Raw genomic sequence first — 23,228 nt, 5'->3', positions numbered from 1 at the left:
AGTAAAGACTTGGAACCAACCCAAATGTCCATCAATGGTAGACTGGATTAAGAAAATGTGGCACATATACACCATGGAATACTATGCAGCCATAAAAAGGATGGGTTCATGTCCTTTGCAGGGACATGGATGAAGCTGGAAACCATCATTCTGAGCAAACTATCTCAAGAACAGAAATCCAAACACCGCATGTTCTCACTCATAGGTGGGAACTGAACAATGAGAACACTTGGACACACAGTGGGGAACATCACATACCAGGGCCTTTCATGGGGTGGGGGGAGGGGGGAGGGATAGCACTAGGAGATATACCTAATGTAAATGACAAGTTAATGGGTGCAGCACACCAACATTGCACATGCATACATGTGTAACAAACCTGTATGTTGTGCACATGTACCCTAGAACTTAAAATATAATAAAAAAATAAAATTAAAAAAAAATGCCTTAATGAGGAGACTCCACTGGTAGGAAAAGAAAAATCAGGCTTTGACTAATCAAAGGCAGTTCTACATAGCACAGCAGGTAATACATTTATCGTAAGACTTTATTTCAAAAAGCATACAAGCCAGAAATAAATATAAACTCCAAACATTTTTTGTTTGTTTTACTTCAAGTTCTGGGATACATGTGCAGAACGTGCAGGTTTGTTACATAGGTATACACATGTCATGGTGGTTTGCTGCACCTATCAACCCGTCATCTAGGTTTTAAGCCCCGCATGCATTAGGTATTTTTCCTAAGGCTCTCCCTCCCTTTGTCCCCCACCCCTGACAGGCCTTGGTGTGTGATGGTCCCCTCCCTGTGTCCATGTGTTTTCATTGTTTAACTCCCACTTATGAGTGAGAACATGCAGTGTTTGGTTTTCTCTTCTTGTGTTGGTTTGCTGTGAACTCCAAACATTTAAAAATAAATTCCGTAATAATTTTATTTTATTCAATGAAATTAGGTGCTTTGCAGACCTCTCTATTACTGGAGATTGAGTATGGAGGATAAGTTCTTACTTATCACGAACCCCAAAACCTCATTCATACACTTCCTCAGACTACCATTAGGCCATGTCCTGGCCATGGGACTCACTTAGAAGGAACCTTCAAGTTTTTTTAAGCAACTCCTGTGATATCAGAGGTTAAACACTCCCAATTTTTTCCTAATTGCCTTCAAAAGAAATAAATACTGGGTTCTCTCCCCCACTTTAACTATGTTCTTCTTATACTTTTCTCTCTTGGCTACATATAGTTGGGCCATAATTCCTTAACTATGCCCATCAGAATGTAAGGACATTCAGAAAAATCGATAAAAAAAAATGCAATCACTATCAAATTTCAGAATAACATTTGAAACTGTTTTTTTCATTTCAGGCCCATATTTACAACTACAGGTACTACATACCTTAAATACACATTTCTAAAACCCAGTTCAGTCTCTCTTTCTCATTCCCTCTACCTGCTCCTACTTCTGCATTTTATATGACCCAGCTGCCTAAATCAGAAACCTTAGATTTCCTTTATACCACTCTTCTACTGCATTTCATTTTCTATAGATTCTATCATAAAATAGATAACTATTACGATTAGGATAAAATGTAAATTCTTAACATGACCCACAAAGCCCTTATTTACCTTTCTGACTTTAACTGTCATTACATAAACAACCCCCAACTCTAACTTCCAAATTCAACTCCACCAATCCTGACTTAGTCAGGGTCCCTAAGGTCACATGCCACTTCAAGCATTTAAACCTTTGCACATGTTGTTTACTAGAAACTCTTCCTCCAAATGCTTTACTGGAACACTCGTTCCCATGACACTTCAGAGCTTATTTATTTCTTCTCTGGAGAAGCCTTTCGTGACACCACTTCCTCCAAATTTGGGATAGTGCCCCTCCTATGTGCTACCAGAACAAAACACACTTTCCCTTACTGCACTGAGTTTCAATTGCCTGTTTACTTGTCTGTATCTTCCATGAGAAGGTAATCTCCTTGAAGACAAGGCTCATGCCTTTCTTTTTCACAAATCCAGCACTAAGGACAGTGACCAGTCCATGATAGGTTCCTGTTAAACGTGATGAGTGAATAGCTAGATTGCATTACATTGTCACTTAAGGTATGCAGAAGAAACAAACAAACAAACAAACACCAATAAAAAGTCTGGAGGATAAAATGAAGCAAGAGGGGATAAGATGAAAAAAGAGGAGAGAAAACAATAATGGATAAGGGCACTAGAAGGTGGGTGGAGGAAAAGAAAAGAGATTAATGGAGGAAGTAAAAGAAAGCAAAAATAAAGAATGGGACAGAAGTCAGTCGTGCCGATTTTTGTGAAACATTAAAAAGACTTTTATTGAGGGGATTAATAAGAGAACTAACATTAATTGATCTCTAAATGACATGCTGTGTCCCAAAGTCATGATCTTACTCACACCCTCAGTTCCCCTATAAGCATTATTATCCTCATTTTGCAGATAAGAAAACTGAGACACCAAGAAGTTAGGTAATTCTCCACAGATTATATAACTATTAAGTGGTGAGGCAGTCTTTGAATTCAGTTTACATGGACTGCCCAGGATATGTCCTGCTCTTGTTTATTTAGGAAGTATTTAAATGTAGAACAAAAGCAAATTCAATGGTAAAAGACTGTAAGAGTCCAACTTATACGTGAAGCTCTGACTTACCTTCTTACAGCTCAGCTTCTGCATTTTTTCTCTAAATATCTATCTTATAGCTCATCCAAGAGCAAGCAGAGGCCAGGTGCGGTGGCTCACACCTATAATCCCAGTACTTTGGGAGGCTGAGGCGGGCGGATCATGAGGTCAGGAGATTGAGACCATCCTGGTTAACACGGTAAAACCCCATCTCTACTAAAAATACAGAAAATTAGTTGGGTGTGGTGGCACACGCCTGTAGTCCCAGCTACTCGGGAGCTGAGGCAGGAGAATGGCATGAACTCGGGAGGCGGAGCTTGCAGTGAGCAGAGATCACGCCACTGCACTCCAGCCTGGGTGACAGAGTGAGACTCCATTTCAAAAAAGAAAAAAAAAGCAAGCAGAATATTCTGAAGTCAGCAGTAGTTAAAATTCTATATAGGACTGAAATCAGGGACATCCATTCCTTACTTGCCCCTCCAGGGAAATGTATGGCTGGCAGGCCTGGGCCAGGGACCTGGGACACATCTTGGTACAATGGATTGCTCTTGCTACAGACCCAACAGGATATAGGAGTGTTGCTTTTGAACCAAATAGCAATCCATTATACACAGTCCAGCACTGGGTTTTGCATGTTCTAGCAATAACCCTAAAAATGTTAACTTCTGGGAGTGCAGAGTTTGTGGGAGATATGGTCCTCAGGTTAGGCACCTATCAAGATGAAAGAAAAATGCTTCCTGAATTGACATCAAAAGTGGGCTTGGAGCCAAATTATATAATGTATTATTTTATATTGAAAAAATGTGTTCTCTATCTTTTCCCAAACTTCTATAACAATAAAATAGCTTTGTCATGACAGTTAGCATTCGCAGATGCAAGAAAAGAAAGGCTACTTCTCCAGTCAAATAATAGTGACTATTATGCTTCAGATTCCTTTATTTATATAAATCTTCCCTCTCCAAGTAGAAGCACAGTTCTTAGAGGCAGAGCCCTTTGCAGTCTTCCTTCATTCTTCTCACTTTTAAATTGATTAGGCTTTGCAGTTACCTGCAAAAACTCTCCACACCTGATGACACTCTCTCCACATTATGTGTGTGTATGTATACGTGTGTGTAAGTGTGTGTGTGTGTGTATATATATATCTTGTGCATCTAAACATCAAAGTCAGTATCCTCTCATGGAAGCAGCTTTTCACAAGAAATTAATTTTAACTGATTCAATTCATTATCTAACAGTGGTTACCAAGGATACCAAATAGCCAAAGCCACTTGGCTCCAACTTGCTTGTTATCAGAAGATATTAACAGAAAACTGTGAGGAATTATTGTTGCCTAAGTAATATGGCTAGAAACCATGCCCCCTTTCAATGTCCTGAAGTCCTGAACTCAGTTCAAAACACTCATCTATAATAACCACTAAAAACACACAATTTTTTTCTACAATTTGAAATTCACTGATTAGCATTTAGAAAAATGACCACTAATGGTTTTGCTTTAATTCACTTCCTGATGAAGCACTGAACTGAGAATGGCTACTGATTTGATCTTCTTATCAATCTGAAAGCAAACGATTCTCATTGTGGCAGTTAATTGAGCATTCAGGTAATCTAGCTGAATCTGTCCTAAATCAAACAGCCTATAACAGCATTTGTGAGCTGCATTTAATGGATGAGCCTAAAATGTGCCCTTGAGGGGAGAGGATTAAACTAATAATGCCCCATACAAAAAAAAAAAAATGCACCCTCTTGCTAAAAGGTCAACATGGTTAAAAATATATATATATATAAAAGAATCAACATTGTCAATGTGGTATTATTGTACATTTAAGGAGTAATCAAAGAATTGATACACTGTCTCCAAAAGGCACAGTCAAGTGTGTCTTACACTTGACTGTGTAATGTATTTCAGCAGTACATTTTAAGAATTTTAATCCTCTATCATTCATTGTTATTATTTTGTCCCACTTTGAAGTTTGTTTTAATTTTGCTGACGATGAACTTTGCAAAATAAAAATGCTTCTGTTGTTGTGCTTTTCAAAATCTGTCAACCTTGTCTTTTATGGTTTTTGGCTTTAGGGTCATGCCAAGGAAGGCTTCACCTACTACAAAGATCACAGACACTGGTAGTTGCCACCCCATATCTGTTTTTCCCCTTTTCCAAAATAAGAGAAGTTAAATTGCATTTGAAGTGAAAATATATCAAGCTAAAAGACTACATTTCTCAATCTTCTAGTAGCTAGGGATGGCAATATGACTAAATTCTGATCAATGAGATGAAAGCACAAGTATAGAGTGGGACTTCTAGGAAGGTTCCTCTAAAAGAGCAGACTCAGGTCGAAAGTGAGGTTTTTGTCTTTCTCAGGGATGCAAATGTAAGTGCTGGAATTCCAGCAACCATATTAGACCATGATGTGACTTCAAATTTGAAGTCATGCACTAAAGAAGGTAAACACAGAAAGACAGAAGGAACCTGAATCTTAAGACTACCTAGAGCCTCTCAGACCTGGGCAGACTACTCCTAGGTCACTTTACATGAAAGAATTTTAAAAATTTATCTCTGTGTCTAACCTGCTGTTATTGTTTTGCTGTCATCTATACAGTATTCTGATTATAAAATGATTATCACATAATTTCCTTTGGAATTTTAGCAGCTATATTTGTAAAATTTAAACCACATGAAAAATTTTGGGAGCAGGCATATAATGTTTTTCCCAAATAGTTACCCAATTATCTCAACCCCATTTTCTGAGTAACCCATTTTCTCCCCCCGTCAACTGATCTGAAATGCCATCTTTACCAGATACTATATTGCCATGTCACAATAGCACAAAATTGGAAACAAGCCAAATGTCCATCAGCTGGTAAACGAATAAATAAAATGAAATACATCCATCTAATGGAATATTAATCAGTAATAAAAAGGAAAGAACTAATGACACGTGCTATGATATAGCCAGGCCTCAAAAACATTATGCTAAGGGAAGGAACCCAGTCTCAGAAGAGATCACATATTGTATGATTCCATTTATATGAAATGTCTAGAACAGACACATTAATAGAGACAGAAAGTAGATTAGTAGTCTCCTGAGTCAGGGATTAACAGAGAATTGATATAAGGAATCTTCCTGGAATGTTGAAAATGTTCTAAAACTGATTTATAGTGATGTTTGCACAACTTCATACGTTTACTAAAAAATAATTCCATTGTACACTTTCAGGGTGAATTCTACAATATGTAAAACATGTCTCAATACGGTTATATTTTTAAAATCAGAGAATGACTGGAGATAGAGGAAAATGTGTAAAGTTTGTGACTTATTTTGCATAAATCGCCAAAAGTTAAAATAATTATATATATAAAACAACAAAAAAACCTATCTGTGCAATACTAGGCTTCCTAGTATTTTACCATTCCTGTAGTCTTAAATCCTCACCAGGTTACAGTACATCGTTATTTTTAATACAAAGCTGTATTTGTTTTACTATTCTTTACAATATATTTATGTGCTTAACTGAGACTGGTATCAAGATATTTTTACTATTGTCTTTGTCAGATTTGATATTAGTGTGATACTAGCCTCACATAGTAAATTAGGATGCCTTCCATATTTTTTCTATGCCACAGTATAGTTTCTACAGTATATGAATTGTTAACCTTTGTAGAGGACAATTTGTTAATTTTATATCAAAATATTTAATGTGCATAAGCCTAGCAATTCCACTTCTGGTAAAAGTATTAACAGTGATTGTTAATGGAAGTGCTGATGACCTTTAATTCTTATGCTCACTGAAAACTTTTGTTGCAATGACAACACAAATTTGTAATGACTATTTGTGGCTCCAACAAATAAGAGGGCTGATGTAGTACTTAATATTTTGTTACTTGACCTATAAAAATATTTAGGCCTATACCTTTCTACACAGAAAGTTCTTTGACCACCTTTCAATCTCTTCTAAATATTTTTATACTCACTCTAAGATGTTTATGCCTTCCACTTAATTTGTACCTCTACATCATTGACATATATGACATTTTCTTATGCTTTCTATCGTCTTCTATATCTGTTATTAAATCCTCTTTCTTGTTCTTTTTGCTTTATATTTGTGCTTTCTCATTTTTTCCTTAATCAGAATAGCACAATATTTATTTTTCATTTCAGAATGACACACCTGGGTTTTATTTATTAACACTGCTTCTTTGGGTTTTTTTCACTTTCTAATTCAGTAATTTCTTCTTTCGGTTTTACTGATGCTTTGCTCTTTTTTTTTTCTTCTTTTGGTTTGCTTTACTTTTCTATTTTTAGGCTCTTAACTTCAATGCATTTTTTTTCTATTGCTATATTTTTTTGCTATTAACAACTTAGAAATTTTCATCTAAATATACCTTTGGTTATACTCCATTGTGTTCTCAACGTCTATAATTTCAGTGTCCATTTCTGATTTTTTTTAACTCAAGAGATCTCTGAAAGAGTTCAATTTTTAAGTGTTTAGAGTTTTGGTATTGTTGTTGTTACTTCTTAATCGCTCATTGATTATTTCATGGTCAGTAAATGTGGCGCATGCAATTTTTACCGGTTGGAATTAACTTTTCCTTTGTATTGTCATGTCTAAAAAATTAATCACGTGCTGATTAATTGTTTAAGTGTTTTGTCAATATGATTTTTCTTTATTATTTTAACTATATAACTTCTATCCTCTGTGTATTTATTTTGTCTATTTGATGCATTCCATTACTAGTGAAGTATTGTAGTCTCCAACATAATTCTCATTTTTCTAATTTGTAAAGTTATAACAAACTTGGTTTTATATTGCTTCATTAATGAAAAGTAAAAGTTTATGACTTCTAAGTCTTTATAGTTTATTGCACTATTTATGAACCTAAGTCTCACTTAATGACGTATACTGTATTCAGTATGTTTTTATAGGAATGTTAATTTAATTAGCATGAGATTTTGGAAAAAGAGAAGATTAAAAGCAATATAAATCAGTAGACAAATATTTTACTATATTTAATTAAACTATTTCCTAAACATTTAAGGAATCAGGTACTACAAAGCTAACCGCGATCCTCTTCTGACAATCCCCCATGTTCTAATTGCATCATTAAGGCCACTATTTACTACTCACTTTTCTCCAGGAGTTTCCCTGGGTCAAATCTGATGATTGTCTCTAGCACTATGGGACACCACTGCAAACCCTAAGACATCACATTTTACTATAAAGGCACATGAAGTAGACCTCCTGTTTTGTTAATCTGCCCAATTTAACTACCCGGTTCCCACATACTGAGGCACTGGGAAGGCAGATGTGATTGAATTACTGAAGCATAAGATAATACAAAAATTAAAAGATAAAAAAAGAAGACAATGTAATGGAAAAGAGCTGCAGTTTTAATCTTTATCAGCATGCAGAGTGGATCCTCTCTAACTGAACTTGTGGGGATTAGATTCTCCTCAAGAGAAGCCAACAGTAATCCACACATAAATGGCCTCTAAAGCAGTGTGGAGTTAGAATCAATGAATTTTCCTACCAAAGGCATCTGGAAGAAAAAAAAGAAACACTTTGGGGGATTTTCTAGTTCTCTTTGTAGATTCCCTCTGAAATAGATTCCATAAAACGATTAATCTGAGTTCCCTAAAAATTAAAGTAATACACACAAAGTACTTTAAAAGCCCCAGAAGAAGGATGACCTATAAATTCGCGATATTACAGTTATATTAAATCTAAAGTAGCAGTCACGGTAGAACAGATTAAAGAAGAGCAAGCAGCACTGTTTTCTCATTCCCTCTGAAATGATTTGGGAAGCCTTCAGAGCTAGCTCAGCTATGCTAGCAATTGACATTCATATTATTTGAAAAAATAAGAATGGAAATATGTTTAACTTGGGATCCTATGACTCCCAAGTTAAAAGTGATAAAAGTGATTCTAATGTGGCCTCCTCATTCTTGTCCAGTTTCTTTCTCTGTTTCGCAGATTTTTCTGACAAGAAGTGAGCATATTGGCTAGGATGATTTATAGCCTACAGGAATCAAGCAACCATGTTATTCTCTAACCTCATGGCCTAGTTAGAGTTTTCACAAGGTTTATGTACTGCATGGTTATCCTAAAATAAGGACAAATGATAATCATATTACTTGCCTAGAGATAAAGAAGACCATGATTTTACTTAGGGCTAGGACACTACAGTTACATCCTAGAGCTAAATTTTCTACAGAATTTATTAGTAATTGTGCCAAGAGTAGCTGTACTTACTAATAATTTGAGAAAATTCACTGTGGTTAAAAAAAAAAAAGAATCCATCATAGATAGAAAACACATTTTCAAGTTTGGGTTTCTTTGCCTAATATTTTATAAAAGTTTTACATAGACAGTTTGAGCATTTATTTTGACAAAGGGGCTGTAAAAAGTAATTGTAAACCATGAAGGCCGTAAGTGCATGTCATTTGCAACCCTAGCTGTGTAGAGGTATTTTAGATGTCACCCCTGAAGGCTGATTTGGTCAATCTTGGGACAGGGTAGTTGTGTCTTCAAAAGTTCCTTAACTGATTTTGATGCATAGCTGGAACCGGGAACCACTTTACAAAAATCTACGAGTTGCAAGGGGCCTTGACATTCAATCATTTTTCACCCTCCTTATTTCCAGTAACTTCTTCCCAGTTTTCCACCAGTCAACTGCCCTAGACATCTGCATGAGATGTCATATACATCCCAAACTTAATGTGTTTCAAATTAATCTCATGATTTTCCCACAAAATATGCTTGACTTCCTGTGGTAAACCTAATAAGTTATAGGGACATCTTTCCAGGCACATACGCAAAAAAATTGGGAATCAGGATCTCTCTATTTCATATCATTACGAATTATTTTATCTCTTAAATGTCTCTTAAGGCATCTCTACTGGCTTAAAATATTCCTTCAACACTTCTACTTAAGTAAAAATTAATAGTTTACTGCCTGTTGCTGTTTTCTTTAAAAATACCCAGATTTAAATCTCACATTGTCTGACCACACCACTACACCACAACCACCCATCCTGTTGCAGACATCTATCATTCCTCAGATCGCTTCCTCCACATTCCTGGAAGAGCCCAATTGCTGGCTTACTGTCACTTTCCAAAACTACTTTCGTCAAAATCCTCAGCAAACCCAATATCCATGTCGATAGCACTTCCAAAACCCTGGGCCTGTAGTTCTTTGAGCTCCTATCTTCAATCATTTGTCCCCCTCTCCCCATCGTGCCTCTCGTGATCATGTTCTGGACCTGGTCATGCCAACAATTGCAACTCCTCCAGAATGCTGATTTCAAATATCTCACTCTCCGACCCCCTTCTACTCACTGCATTTTCAACAAGCATTCCACCCCTCCAGGACCTACAACCCACTAATCCTACCACGTCTTCACTACCCCTAATCCTTTTACATATCCGCTTTTCTCTCCTTGGTCTGATGAAATTTCAGAATCAATCATTCCAATCTATTCTATATACCCTCAACCGTTTGCCACTCTTTCCTCATTCTACATACACACAACCCTGGCTTAAACACAAACTTCCCTCTCTTCCATGACTGCACAAAAAGAGTTGAACATGGAAGAAAAACACGCACCTATGCTGATGGAAATCACTTTAAATTCATGATCGCCAACTTCAAGCAGTCCTTGGTATTGCCTGGCAATCACACTTCCTTTCCTAATCAATTTGCTCTTCCACTCTCCTAGACATTTATAACTCTCTTATTTTCAAGTTGCCATTACTTCCTAACCATCCCCACTCAGACTATAAATTTGCTGCTTCCTATTTCACCAAGAATAGAAGAGCAATTAGAAGGCAAACTTCTGCAAGATTCCCAAACCACATCTGCCCACCTGTGCCCACATACTCTGCCCTGACTTCTTGACAATGAATAAAGTGTTGTTGAAAAACCCACCTACTCAGCCTACTTAGCACATCACTCCAGCAGTTCAATCCTCTACATCATTTTTCCCTCTCTCCAGAATACATAGTTATTTTGTCTTTCCTTTAAAAGCCTTCTTTTGAATCAGTTTCTCCTCCCTTTCCCTTCACAAAATAATTCAAAAAAATTGCTTACTTTTCCCTCAATTTCTCTCCTCTCATTCTCTTTTTAAAAGACTCTAGTTAGACTTTCACCAATTCCACTTAGGCAACACTCCTCCAAAACCACTCGGTTCAAGGTCACCAATTAGCCTCCATGTTATTAAATGCAATGGTCAGTTCTTGGTTGTCATCTTACTTGACCTATCAGCTGTGTTTAACTCAGGGGATCCTTCTTTCCACCTAGGAATACTTTCTTAATTTCCAAGCCAGCATGGTCTTGATTTTTCTCCCACATTACTTTCTGGTCCTTCTCAGTCTCCTTATTTGTTCCTGCACATTTCTCTAACTTCTAACCAGTTGTTTGACTTCTTTTCTATTTTTTATTCACCCCTTGGTAAGTGTGAAGGTCTGAATGTTTGTGTCCTCCCCAAATTCATATATTGAAACCTAATCCCTAGTATGAAAAATGCTAACAGCTAGGGCTTTTGGCGAAGTGACTAGACTATGAGGGCAGAGCCCCCATGAATGGGATTAATGCCCTTATGAAAGAAACCCCTTCCACCATGTGAGGACACAGAGAGAAGGTGCTCTCTATGAGGAACAGGCCCTCATCTGACACGCATCTGCAAGTTCCTTGCTCTTGGACTTTCCAGCCTGCAGAACTGTGAGAAATAAATGTTTGTTGTTCATAAGCTACCCAGCTTATAGTAATTTTGCTAGGGCAGTGCAAATGGATTAAGACAGTAAGCTCATCTAGTGTTTTGGCTTTAAATATCATCTATGTGCCTGTGGTGCCTAAATGCCTACACTGAACTCTTGGGAAATATACCCAACTTCTCAACCAAGTATATCATTCTAGCAATCCTCCCCTCTTTATCCTATATCATGAATTTTTGTTCTGTACTAGTCATTCCCATCACCTTGGTGCTGTTAAGTCTTGTAACTTATAAATAAATAAATAAATAAATAAAACTCTTGATCTCACTTCCCTCACCGGCAACTACTATGCCATTTATTTGTTCTTGTCAGCAGAAAAACTTAAATGAATATTCTGTCTTCACTGCCCCAATTCCTCTCCCTTCAATCTCTCTTAGAGCCATGCCAATCAGGCTCTTGTTCCCACCTCTCTATCAAAAATGCTTGTCAACATCACTTCCAATGACCCCTGCATCACTACCTGCAATGGTGAGTACCCAGTCTTCATTCTGCTTGACCTAACAGTAGCACTGGACACAGCTGCTTATTCCTTCTTATTTGATTACCTTCTTGTTCATCTTGGCTTCCAGGTCAACACTATTGCTTGGATTTTCTCTTTCATTTCTGGTGTCTCTTCATTAATCTTCCTTTGTGGTTCCTCAAGTTCTCTCTAGCCTCTTACTGTTGGACAGTTCTAGAACTTAGTCCGGGTCCTCTTCACTCTCCTGTTTACTTTGCCTTCCTAGATAATTTCAGACAGACTCATTTTAAATATCACATACATGCTGACAACTCCCATGTTTATATCCTCAGCCTAGCCATCTTTCCCAAACTCCAGGCTCATATATCCAACTGTCTAGTCTGTATCCCCACTGGACTCACTAATAAGCATTTGCAACATCCCACATCAAAAACTGAGCTGCTGGTCATTCCCCTCAAGCTTACTTCTCCTGCAACTCTATTGTCCTAGCTGCTCAGGCCACGGTCTTAGTCTTGATTCGTCTCTTTCACACTCAATATCCATCCATTAGTAAATGTTGTCTTCTCTACCTTCCAGCTGCCCAGAATCTGACCACCTCCTACTATCTCCACTGCTATCGCTCTGGTCCAAGCCACCACCATCTTTCACCTACATGATTACAACAGCTTTATAATTCCTCTCCCTAACTTCAACCTTACCCTCCTATAGTCTGTTTTCTATGTGCTGGTCAGAGTGATCCCTTCTCTTCCTAAGTCAGATGTTATCTCTCTTCTGATAAAACTTGCTAATGTCTTCCTATCTTACTGCAAGTAAAAGTCACTTAAAAAAAAAAAGGCTTATAGAGGCCTATAATCAGTCTGCCATCACCTCTCTGACCTCATCTACTACTACTCTCTTTTTTGCCAACCTCACTACAGTCATACTAACCCTTGGCTAGTACCTAAACATGTCAAGCACAATCCTGCCTTGGGACCTTTGTACCCGCTGCTCTCCTGCCTGGAATGCTCTTCCCCTGCTACACGCGTATCCTGCTCCCACATTTCCTTCTAACCTTTACTCATTTGTCAACTTCTCAGTGATGCCAGTTTAGTCTTTATGTCTTGGTCTCTTTCCACGCTTTGTTTTTTTTTTTCCTTAGCACTTACTACTATCTAACATACTATATAATTTACATATATATTATCATTTTCCTCTCACCAAAATGTAAGTTTCATGAGGACAAACATTTAATTTTCTGTTTGATTCCCTACTGTATGCACAATACTGTGTCTAGATATCTACATTTGTCCATACTTAGGATAGAGCCTGGTACTTAGTAGATACTCAGTAAACATATGATGAGCAAATAACTGGCATCCCCAACTACAGCCTCTCCAATCAATTTTCATCTGGTCTCCAGAATACCTAATTAAGGGTTAAAACTCACCTGAATTTTCAGCGTAAACTCTTTTAATGGTTCTGCAGTGCTACAGCTGATACAAACTAAGATGTCTTCAATAGGCAGGCATGTCCCAAAAATGTGATAAGCAAAGTGTACATGTATGGGGTGGGGACGAGGAGGCAGATATTAGAAATGGACAGCATGTGACCCACTTAAGGGCATTCAATCAATTATTTTTAAAAATTGTGCCTGTTAATTGGCAGCCCCTGTACACAGAATGAACAACCATCTCTACAGCATGGTTTGGTGAGCACTAGGCAGGCCTGCCATGCTTATTCCCTCTTGGGCCCTATAACTTCAGAGAAAACAGACTGTGCACATCCACAGACTGGGTAGTTACAATGCAGCTGAACACATTGCTTTCTTCATTATTAAATAACCAGGCAAGGAAGCAAGATGTCACTGTTGGCATAGTCAGGAATTATATCTGGAGTCCAGATGTTTGAACCAGATGACTAAACTTGCTAAAGGCAGTCTTTACAACCATTCAAGGTAATTACAGATGGGTTTCGGGTGACATGTTGGAGATCTAAAATGGGTAAACTTCCATTCATTGATTCCAATCTGTGAGGACCTTATCTTGGACAGAAAGAACATCTTTGCCAGTAACCTGAGTATATTTTCCATGAGGAACCAGGAAGACTTGAGAAGTTGCATTTACGGAACTGAAATCTCCTGGTGTGCTTTGCTGAGAATGGATGCTTTGAGCTTATCATATAAACTGTACTTCTTTCAAGATTTCTGTATCAGAGCGCTCCAGTCAGCCCTCAGTGGGATTTTGGCAATGGCATACAGGGGCTTTCGTGATCTGATTTGACCATTGTTTACTAGAGCAGATCCATCTCTCAACATTCGCAAAACACACTCAACTTACTGTTACCCAGAATTCATCCTCTTCTGTGTTAGGACCTTTGTAAATTCCTAGAATGCTCTTCCCACCAACAAATTCCAGGCAAACTCTTCTGCCCAAGAATAGCCTTCTGTTGGAAGCCTCTGCAGATCCGCTCAAGTCAGCTTATTACTTCTCTACTCTTTTTTCTGTACTGTATCCAGTAGATATCTCCCTTCTTGATTTTATTAATTGCCATTATTGTTTTATGTCAATTCCATAGGGGCAGTAAGCATGTCTAATGTATCTTTGAATGACAGATGCCCAACCTTGTACATAGCACTTAAGGGGCCCTCAATAAATGTTTTTGGAATTTAACTTAATTATAACTAGAAAAGATTGATCCGTTCAATGTGGTTAAGTAACAGCTACATAAGGGTAGGGTGGGGTGGTTTGGAGTGGGAAAGAAAACACAAAGAAAAAGAGATTCAAATTATAACAACTTTTCTCATATTTCATATTAATGAATGCAGCATTTTGCATTGGAAAAGAATGTTACCACTAATCCCTATTTATTGAAGCATCCCTGAAATTTCAAAAGACACTTTAATATAATGGGTTGATTATAGATAGACAATCTGAGCTCATTCACTATACAATACTCCTTCTGTGAGCTAATTTGACAGAATATTTACATTCTAATTAATGGAAACTGGTAGAAAAAACCTTAAGATTCTCAAAAAATAAACTGGCACATGATAGAGAATGTGGTAGAGAACACAAAAAATCACATAAGAGTAAATATAAGGTTCAAAACAAAAAATATTCAGTCCTACCAACAACAACAACAACAAAAAAACACACAAATCGAAACAACTAGGCAGCTATTTAAACCATGTTAAATTAGCAACTTTTTGTTCACATTATACACCTAATTCACTAGCGGATTTACTGTTGACATGTAGCAGGACTAACTAACATAGATCTACCGAAAGCAATTAGGGCTCACTGTTTATAATTTATCACGAAAAAATTTTCCCAAAAGGAAATAGGGAACTATAAATACAAGACATTATTCATACTAAAAAAAAAAAAATTACAAGCTAGAATAGCCTCAAAAGAATGGTTAAATAAAAAAGGCATAGCCATTCTTTGGAATATACATAGTCATCACAATAATAATAATAATTACATAATCATAAGTGTTAACAATGGGAAAATTATAATAATAGAAATAATGGCTAGTATTTATTGAGCATTTACTATATGTATTACTATGAGCATATACCAGGTACTATGGTATTTCATATGCATTGTGAGTCAGGTACTAGTATAGCGTTGTCAGCATCACCAAATAAAATTATAGGATGCCCAGTTCAATTTGAATTTCAGATAAACAACAGATAATTGTTTTGTATAATTATGTGCCATGCATTATTACCCATTGTTTATCTGAAATTCAAATTGGACTGGCAGTCTATACTTTATCTGGATACTAGTAACCCAGATACTAGTAATACATTTTACTGGTGAGAAAATGAGGACACAGAGGTTAAATAACGTGTCCAGGAACACACAGCTAATAAGAGGTAATAAAATGCTAAGTTTACAAAACAGTAAAAAATAAATTTAGCCTACAAATAATTACAAGTGGTAAAACATAAACATGTTTGTGGACTATAGCTGAAAGGAAACATGGGCAGGTGATACTACCAAAAACATCAATTTACTGATTCGTTATTTGAGCATTTACTCTGGGCACAGTGTTACAGCAATCTTCCACTCCCATTTTACAGATGAATAAAATGAAGAGTGAAATATTTTACTCAAGGTCACTAAGGTAGTAAGTACAGTCAGATTCTAACTCCAAAGTCCTTGCTTATATCATTTTGTCATCTTGATGTCCTGGAAGATATTTTTTCTCTCAGGTGCAGTTCTATCAATGTTGATTTAAATTTTTTGTGTGATAAAATACATGTTCAAGGACATATGAAGATTTCAAAGAGATCTGCAGAGCCTAGTCCTCAGGATTTGATGTGGTCTAAAGCCCTTTCTAGAGCCCATCAAATGAAACATTTGAAAGAAAAAGAAGTTGTGATGCACATTTCTTGCTCCAAGATTGCAGTGAAAACTGAAAACTTCTCCACAAATGGTGATTTTATTCAACTTCATTCAGAAAATAGAAATACGTACTCCATACTTATCCTTTTAAAAGTGAGATTGCTCCCCCATTTATGCCTCTCACTAAGCTCCTCCACTTTCTCTATACACTTTGGAGGGTGAACTTGTTAATTCCCTCGAATCAACCTGTTAGGAAGAGATTACGAATGTTTTTAAGCCAACTATATGGGAAATTGCACCACAAACATAAAAGTACCTCAATGATTTTTCAGTGCAAGCAACATCTATGCTCTAAACATAATAGAAAATTTTAGGATGATTTCCTTTAGGTGTTGGTTTAATTTTTCCTTGAGAGTTTATCCCACATCAAAAAGTTTGTGTCTTTGATTGTTTATTGTGAAAGAGGCAGCTGGCCATAGGGCTGCCTGCAATGGCTTTACCACAATTTGCTTTTGTTTTCCCCTCTTGATAATTACCTCATGACTAAACCACTCACTGGCCCATGTAGAGGAGTACCGCAGAGATGAAAACACACTTGTTTAAATAAAATATTTATGAAGGAGCCCTAAAATGTCACTGAAGTAAATGCATATTAGATATTCACATATTGTGCATCCAATATGCCACTCATTCCTTAGAAGACTCTTTTTCCTGACTGCAATTAACATTAACTTTAAAAAATTAATCCCATTGTGCATAATCACACCAAGGTCTATTCATAAACATCCAGTGTTTCAAGATTGATTCTCTTTTGACTATCTTAGAAAAATTTGAATCAAGGCTAATATTTAATCTTGATGAATATTTTGGAGGTTTTCTCATAGAAACTATATTTAATTATTATTTTACATGTACATTTTCTAATAAGTGACTTGACTATAATTTAACATAAGGTGACATTCGTGAAGGTTCTATATTCTGACCTTTTAATGACACTCTATTTAGACAAGATTTTTCTTGATTGGTTTGTTTTTTCCCCTCTCAGATTGGATGGACATAATAGAGCCTTATGACATGTTCAACGAGCCCTCAAAATAAAAATTTGGGATAATGTTGTGAAAAGAAATTTAAGAATCAGTTGATATGGGTGCTAGCTGTACAGGGTAACAGTGAAGGTTCCTGGTATTTGATACTATCTTTCCTAACTTTGCAAGAAACAAATGTGAACTGAACTGAGAAGGGTTAGGTGGATGCATTCTTTGCCCAATGGTCTCAAAGGTTGTTCTCTACTTGGCTGCACATGAGAATCAATAGATGAATTTTAAAAATACTGATACCAGGCCCATTTCCCAGAGACTGTGATTTAAAACTGATCTAGGGTGCAGCCCAATCATTGGTAGTTTTTTTTGTTGTTGTTTGTTTTTTCTGTTTGTTTGTTCCAGCTCCCTAAGTATTCCTAATGTACAGCCAAAGTTGAAAACCAGTGATCTAGAAAAAGCTTTTCTTGAATAGAGTAATATTTATGTGGAGAGAAGAGTCACTAATCACGAGTCTTAAGGCTCTGCTTCACACTCTGACCTGCTGAACCTTTTCTAGAGCTTGGGTACAAACACAGAGAACATGCACAAAAAATCTCCAGAATATGGAGTTGGAACATGAATGGAAAACCAGTATCCTGGATAACAGAATTCATAATCAAAAATACTAAGCTGAATCTTTATAACTACATAGAATGTGACCTACACTTGGGGATTAAATCCATCATACAAGTACAGAAGAGAGAAAGTAGGTCTAAGGGTGGCTCTTATGAAAGATACCTAGAAAATGTTCATTGACAATAACTCCTCAGTTTTCAGTATATGTGATGTGAGTACCTAAGAAGCTACTTTAACTTACACCCAATTCTTCTTTTAAATGGACTCCATGGCCCTGGGCTAGTTTACTTCTCCGCACTTCAGTTTACTCATATATATCAATCACTTTTAGCCATGGTTCTTGAACTTTAATGTGTCTACAACTCTCACCTGAAGATCCTGTTAATACACAGATTCATATTCAGTGGGTCTGGGACATAACTGAGATTCTCCGATTCTAACAAGCTCCCAGAAGCTGCTACTGCTGCTGGAACACAGATGAGTGCTTAGAAGACTTATGAGGACTAGTGAAATGACCTACATAAAGTGCTTGGCACAAATGTGGTTGGCACCCTACAGAAGAAAAGACTTAAAAAGAAAATGATAAAAACATGTTTAAGACCTAGACATTACATGATCCAATCCTCCTTTCTGTTCCTTGAAAAGAGTGGATCTAGAGAAGTTAGGCTAGGTTACCTCCTAGTAGCTAAAGGTGTATGATGGAGAAGAGGGATAAGACTAATGCTTTTTGACCAAAAAAAGTATAATCAAGATCCATGGGTAGAAATTTAAGATACCTTTTAATTCCCTACAAGGAAAACCTTCTAACAATACATGCTGTTCTACAACCAATTAATCTTCTTGACAGCGAAGTCTCCAGTTACAAAATACAAGCATAGAGCAATTGACATTAAAGGGGATAGTCATACCTCAGGTCACTTAACTGTAAAACAGCCTGGCTATCTAAAGAGGCATCACACACTTAATGTGTTACAAAAAGTTAAAATAAAATAAAAAATAAACCTCATGATTTCCCTCCTCACCCCTACCTTCTTCCTGAAGACTTCTACTTGTACATGGAATTTTTAGGTCAAAAACCCTTTGAAGCTTCCTTAGTTGCCCTTCTCTCACCTTTCACATCTCTTCCTTCAATAAATACTTGTGGCTGTACCTGCAAATTATGTTCATAATCCAATTACTTCTCATCAACTCCATTGCCACTATCGCTGTTGAAGTCACTGTCACCTCTGTCTGGATTTCTGAAATAACTTCCTAAGAGGTTTCTCTGACTTCACCTTTGCTCTTCAACATAGCAGTCAAAGTGTTGTCACTTCTCCACTCAGTACCTTCTAATGGCTTCGTATCTCATTCAGAGTAAAAACCAAAGTCTTTATAATGGTTTACAAGACTCTGCATGATCCACCCTCTCTAACTCTTGACCATATGTCTTACCACTCTCCATGTCTTTCACGCCTCTCCAGCCACCTCTGAAATCACCATTTCTAGAATCACATCAATAATGCTCCCACCTCAGGGCGTTTGCACTTGCTCTTCCCTCTGCCTTAAAGGCTAGTCTCTGAGGCCTGCAAGTTTATGTCCCACATCAGTAACATATAAAACACTATAAAAGCAACCAACAGCACATTCTAATTGCTTTCTATGGACGAAAGGGCTCACACTCAGCACTTTACTTTCCACAAGTTGGTACAGATGACAGACTGTGTGAGGCACTTCAGTTCCAATTGTAACTTAGGCTTATTTTTTAAAATTACAATTGCATCAAGTCCTCTGTGAACACCAAGTCAGGGAAATCTGGGTGCTGTACTCCCCCAACAGGGCACTATAACTACCTGGACAAAAAATAACCTTTCTGATGGCTCAGGCCCACTGGTCTGTGCCCTAGTCTTTCCACACCTCTGAAAAAATGAGTAAATTTCCTAGATGCAGGGTCACTTTGCTCTCCACAGGAAATTATATCTTTTTTCTCCTTTTATAACCAAAGTCCTTAGTTGAGCTTGAGGAAACCTAGCTATCACTGGGTGGCCGTGAATGGACAATAACAGAGAAAGCTAGGACATGGCCTTCAGGTGGATTCCTTTACAGAAAAAGAAATCATCCATTTACAGAGATGACTCTCTCTAGAAACCCATGTCTCAGGGCTGCTGTGCATGGTTGTTCTGGTTCACACTATCATAGCAGGGACATTATGCACATGGTGTTGTGTGGTGCAGCTTTTCTAGCTACTCAGCTTTTAGGGTTCAGAGATTAAAGTCACTCTTGCTTCAGAGGGATGAAGACAAATGCATCTGATGTAAGAATTAATGTCGACAAGGCAAGGAAGGAGGGAAATGAAGGGAGATTTGGAAATGAAGGGAAAAGCGTCCTGAAGGAGAGGGTGCACTTAGGATGTAATCTTTGGCCTCGTTTCCTCTCACCTCGCATTTGAACCCCCCACCCCCACCCCTTCCCTCATGAGCTGGCTACTTTCCAACACAAACCAAAGAGCCAGAGGGGCATGGGGCTACTTCAAAACCCTGTGTCCTAGTTTAAGAAAGGAGAGCACTAATATCAGGAACTCAGAGCAGCAAGGTCGACTCCTATCTATAGCTATTCCTCAGCCAAGGAATCAGATTTACTCTTGTAAGAAGTCCTCTTAGTGAATCTTTCTCAGGGGTTGCCTGGTGTAGGGGCTGAAGAGAACCTGAAAACACAGGATCCAGCCCCTGGATTAAAAGGAGCAGAGACAGAAAACTGGCCAAAAATATGTGATTCAAAGATAGGCCTCATCCATCTTCTCTTGTAAAGCCAAAGACAACTGCATATGTGGGATAACAAGGAAAACTCGTGGTCTGGTCATAGGCAAGGAAGTGAGATATTTCAATACTAACACTTGCTTTGGGCAAAGCATGTAAAATAATTGTCTTGCTTCTGCTGCTTAAGGACGAACTTCCCCAACTTAGGACATCTTCGATTAACTTAGTTAATATAACCATTGGCAATGGAAAACAGTATTTTTTCTTTTTCAATAGAAAAAAAGCCTCCAGTAGGGAAAATCTGATATAAACTTTTAAATTTTAGCAGATGACTTCACCCCACACACCCATCTTGAATATATCAAGGAGATACTATTTAAGTCTGGCTCAGTGTTGACACTCGTTATAAATCAAATAATTCTTTAATTTATCTTTTGGATAAATGGATTTTTATATAATAAATTGGTTTCAGCTCGTCCATGATACTTTGCAAGGCAATAGCTCTTTTCCAATATTTATACTTAGCAATATCAAGAGAAAGGCCATTTTCTCATCCCATTTTTAACAATCTAACCACACTATGCTTTTCTGGTAAGTACTTAGGTTGGGAGAATATTCGAGAAAACTCTTTCACCAGGTGAGAAACATCTCAAGCAAATATTGGAAGGAATGCATTTTCCACTAGCCAGTAGTGGATGAGACGACCTGGGAGACACAGGGACCTCGGGAAAAGCAAATGGCTCCGCTAAAACTCCCTCCTCCAACCTTAATTGGTCAAATGCCAAAATAAATGAACTTTCCAAAGTTAAGAGCTTTGCAACTTTCACTAGGAATAACTACAGGTGCACAAGCCAGGACCGACGAGCCTACGGACCCCAGTGTGGCCGGCGGTAGTCGCTGGTCGAGCCCAGCGCCCAGGCCCAGGCCACCTCCACGCCGTGCGACCTGCCGGGAATGGGTTCAGGCCCGTCTGCCCAAGACGAAAAGCTCCCTGTCCCCGGCCCAACGCCGGATCGCATCCCGCCCTTCTCACCCCAGACCAAGGAAAGGAACTAGACGCTCAGGAGAAACGATGAGCAGCACCCAGTGGGATTCGGCCCCAGCCCGAGGCCGTCCCCAACTCCCAACTTCCCAGAGTTTCCTTCGGCCTCGTCCCCCTTCCCACGCCTCCGAGGCCGCCTTGGCCTCACCTCGCTCTGAATGCAGATAGCCCAGGAAGTGGAGAGCGTAGCTCGGAGCTAGGGAGCCGCCCCCAGGAGCCCTGGCGATGGGAGCGCAGGTGGCGGGCGTGGTCCCTCCAACCCTGCCCCAGCCGATCCGGACTCGGCCTCCGTGCAGTAGCCACCGCCCGAGTCCCCGCCTGGCTACAGCATCAGGCCACAGTGCGATGGTTCTTGATCCCTCTCCTGGCTCGGTGGCCGCCCCCTGCCCTCTCCCAGTCCGCGTCGCTCTTCTGCCTCAGGCCCCGGTGCGGCCCCAAGTCCCAGCCCAAGGCCCTTGGGTCCCTCCAGGCGGCGGTGGCGGCACTCACCTGGGTCGCGGAGCCGGGGTCTGGCACGGTCCCGCAGGTGGTAGATGAAATCCTGGCAGCTGTCGTGCTCCAGGGCCCCACGGGCACAGAGCTCGGCCAGCAGCTGCAGCGCCTGGTGACAGAGCGCGTCCCTGGCCCCGGGCATCGCCCCCCCGCATCCTCGGACCGCGCCGGGCAGGCGGGCGCAGGAGACAGCCCTCCGCCTGCCAGCTCGGAGCCGCCGCTTCCGGGCCGTCCGCGCTCACCGCCAGGGACCCGCCGGGAAACGGTCCGAGCCCGATCCCGAGCCTCAGACCCAGCCGGCCCGGCCTCCCACCGGTTGCATGCAGCTCTTCGCCAGCCGGTCGGTCAGGTTTTCTCTGTCTCCCGCCGGGTCCCTCTGTCCCTCCCCCAACACCGAGGAGAGGCGGCGCCGCACAGCCCAGAGCGCCTCTCTGCTTGCGCTCCGCCCGCTACTCGCGGCCACCGCGGGGCGGGGCCGGGTCAGGAGTGCGCGCCGCAGGGTAGACTCGCGGCGGCCCCAGACGGGGACCTAGGGTACGCCCCGGCTCCTGGCCAAGCGGGAGACTTGGTTTGGGACCTCGCGCCCAGAGCGGCCGCGCCCTGGCTTGGGGAGTGTGAGCATGTGCGCGCTCCGGGCGCTGGAGCTACTCCACCCCTCAGCCCTGATGCAAACCAAGAACCCGTTTCCACCACCCTGCGTGTGTCCGAAGCACGTTCTTGGATGCCTGGTGCGAAGATTGCAATCTGGGCACACCCGCCAGATGCGCAGAACTGAGTCCCTGTTTGGAACTTGGAAAGAGCTGTCTGGGTTTGAACCATGGGCCTATGGGTGTCAGATGCCCAAATGCAGGGTTTGGGTCCAAGATTCGCCAACAAAGGAAGGATTTCCCAAGCACAGGCCCTTTTCGACCACCGTGGTGATTTGGAGAAGGTGGAGGCTCTAGGTCAGAACTAAGATCAAATAAATAAACGACTCCCGGGAAAGACTCTGAGGCTTACCTGGGCGTCTTAGGTCTCGATTAGTTTTCTAAGCAACCGTTTGGAAATCCAAACATTGTCAACGTGACTTCAGCACCCAAGGAGGAGTATCACAGAATCTTGGAGAGT

At 39.6% G+C, this 23,228-nt stretch overlaps 1 protein-coding gene across 1 annotated transcript in view; it reads right to left on the bottom strand.

Annotated features, from left to right (window-relative positions):
• Positions 1–22,509, bottom strand: part of SYT9 (synaptotagmin IX) — a 217,696-nt gene extending 195,187 nt beyond the window's left edge. Inside the window, exon 1 of the mRNA XM_011971664.1 lies at positions 22,119–22,509. Coding sequence (XP_011827054.1) covers positions 22,119–22,263 — 145 coding nt within the window. The 5' untranslated portion in view covers positions 22,264–22,509. The remainder of the gene's footprint in view (positions 1–22,118) is intronic.
• Positions 22,510–23,228: the final 719 nt, after the last annotated feature.

This window comes from Mandrillus leucophaeus, unplaced genomic scaffold (assembly GCF_000951045.1).
Source record: "Mandrillus leucophaeus isolate KB7577 unplaced genomic scaffold, Mleu.le_1.0 Scaffold1237, whole genome shotgun sequence".
Taxonomy (NCBI): Eukaryota; Metazoa; Chordata; class Mammalia; order Primates; family Cercopithecidae; genus Mandrillus; species Mandrillus leucophaeus.
This window is presented reverse-complemented; position numbering and strand designations above follow the sequence as displayed.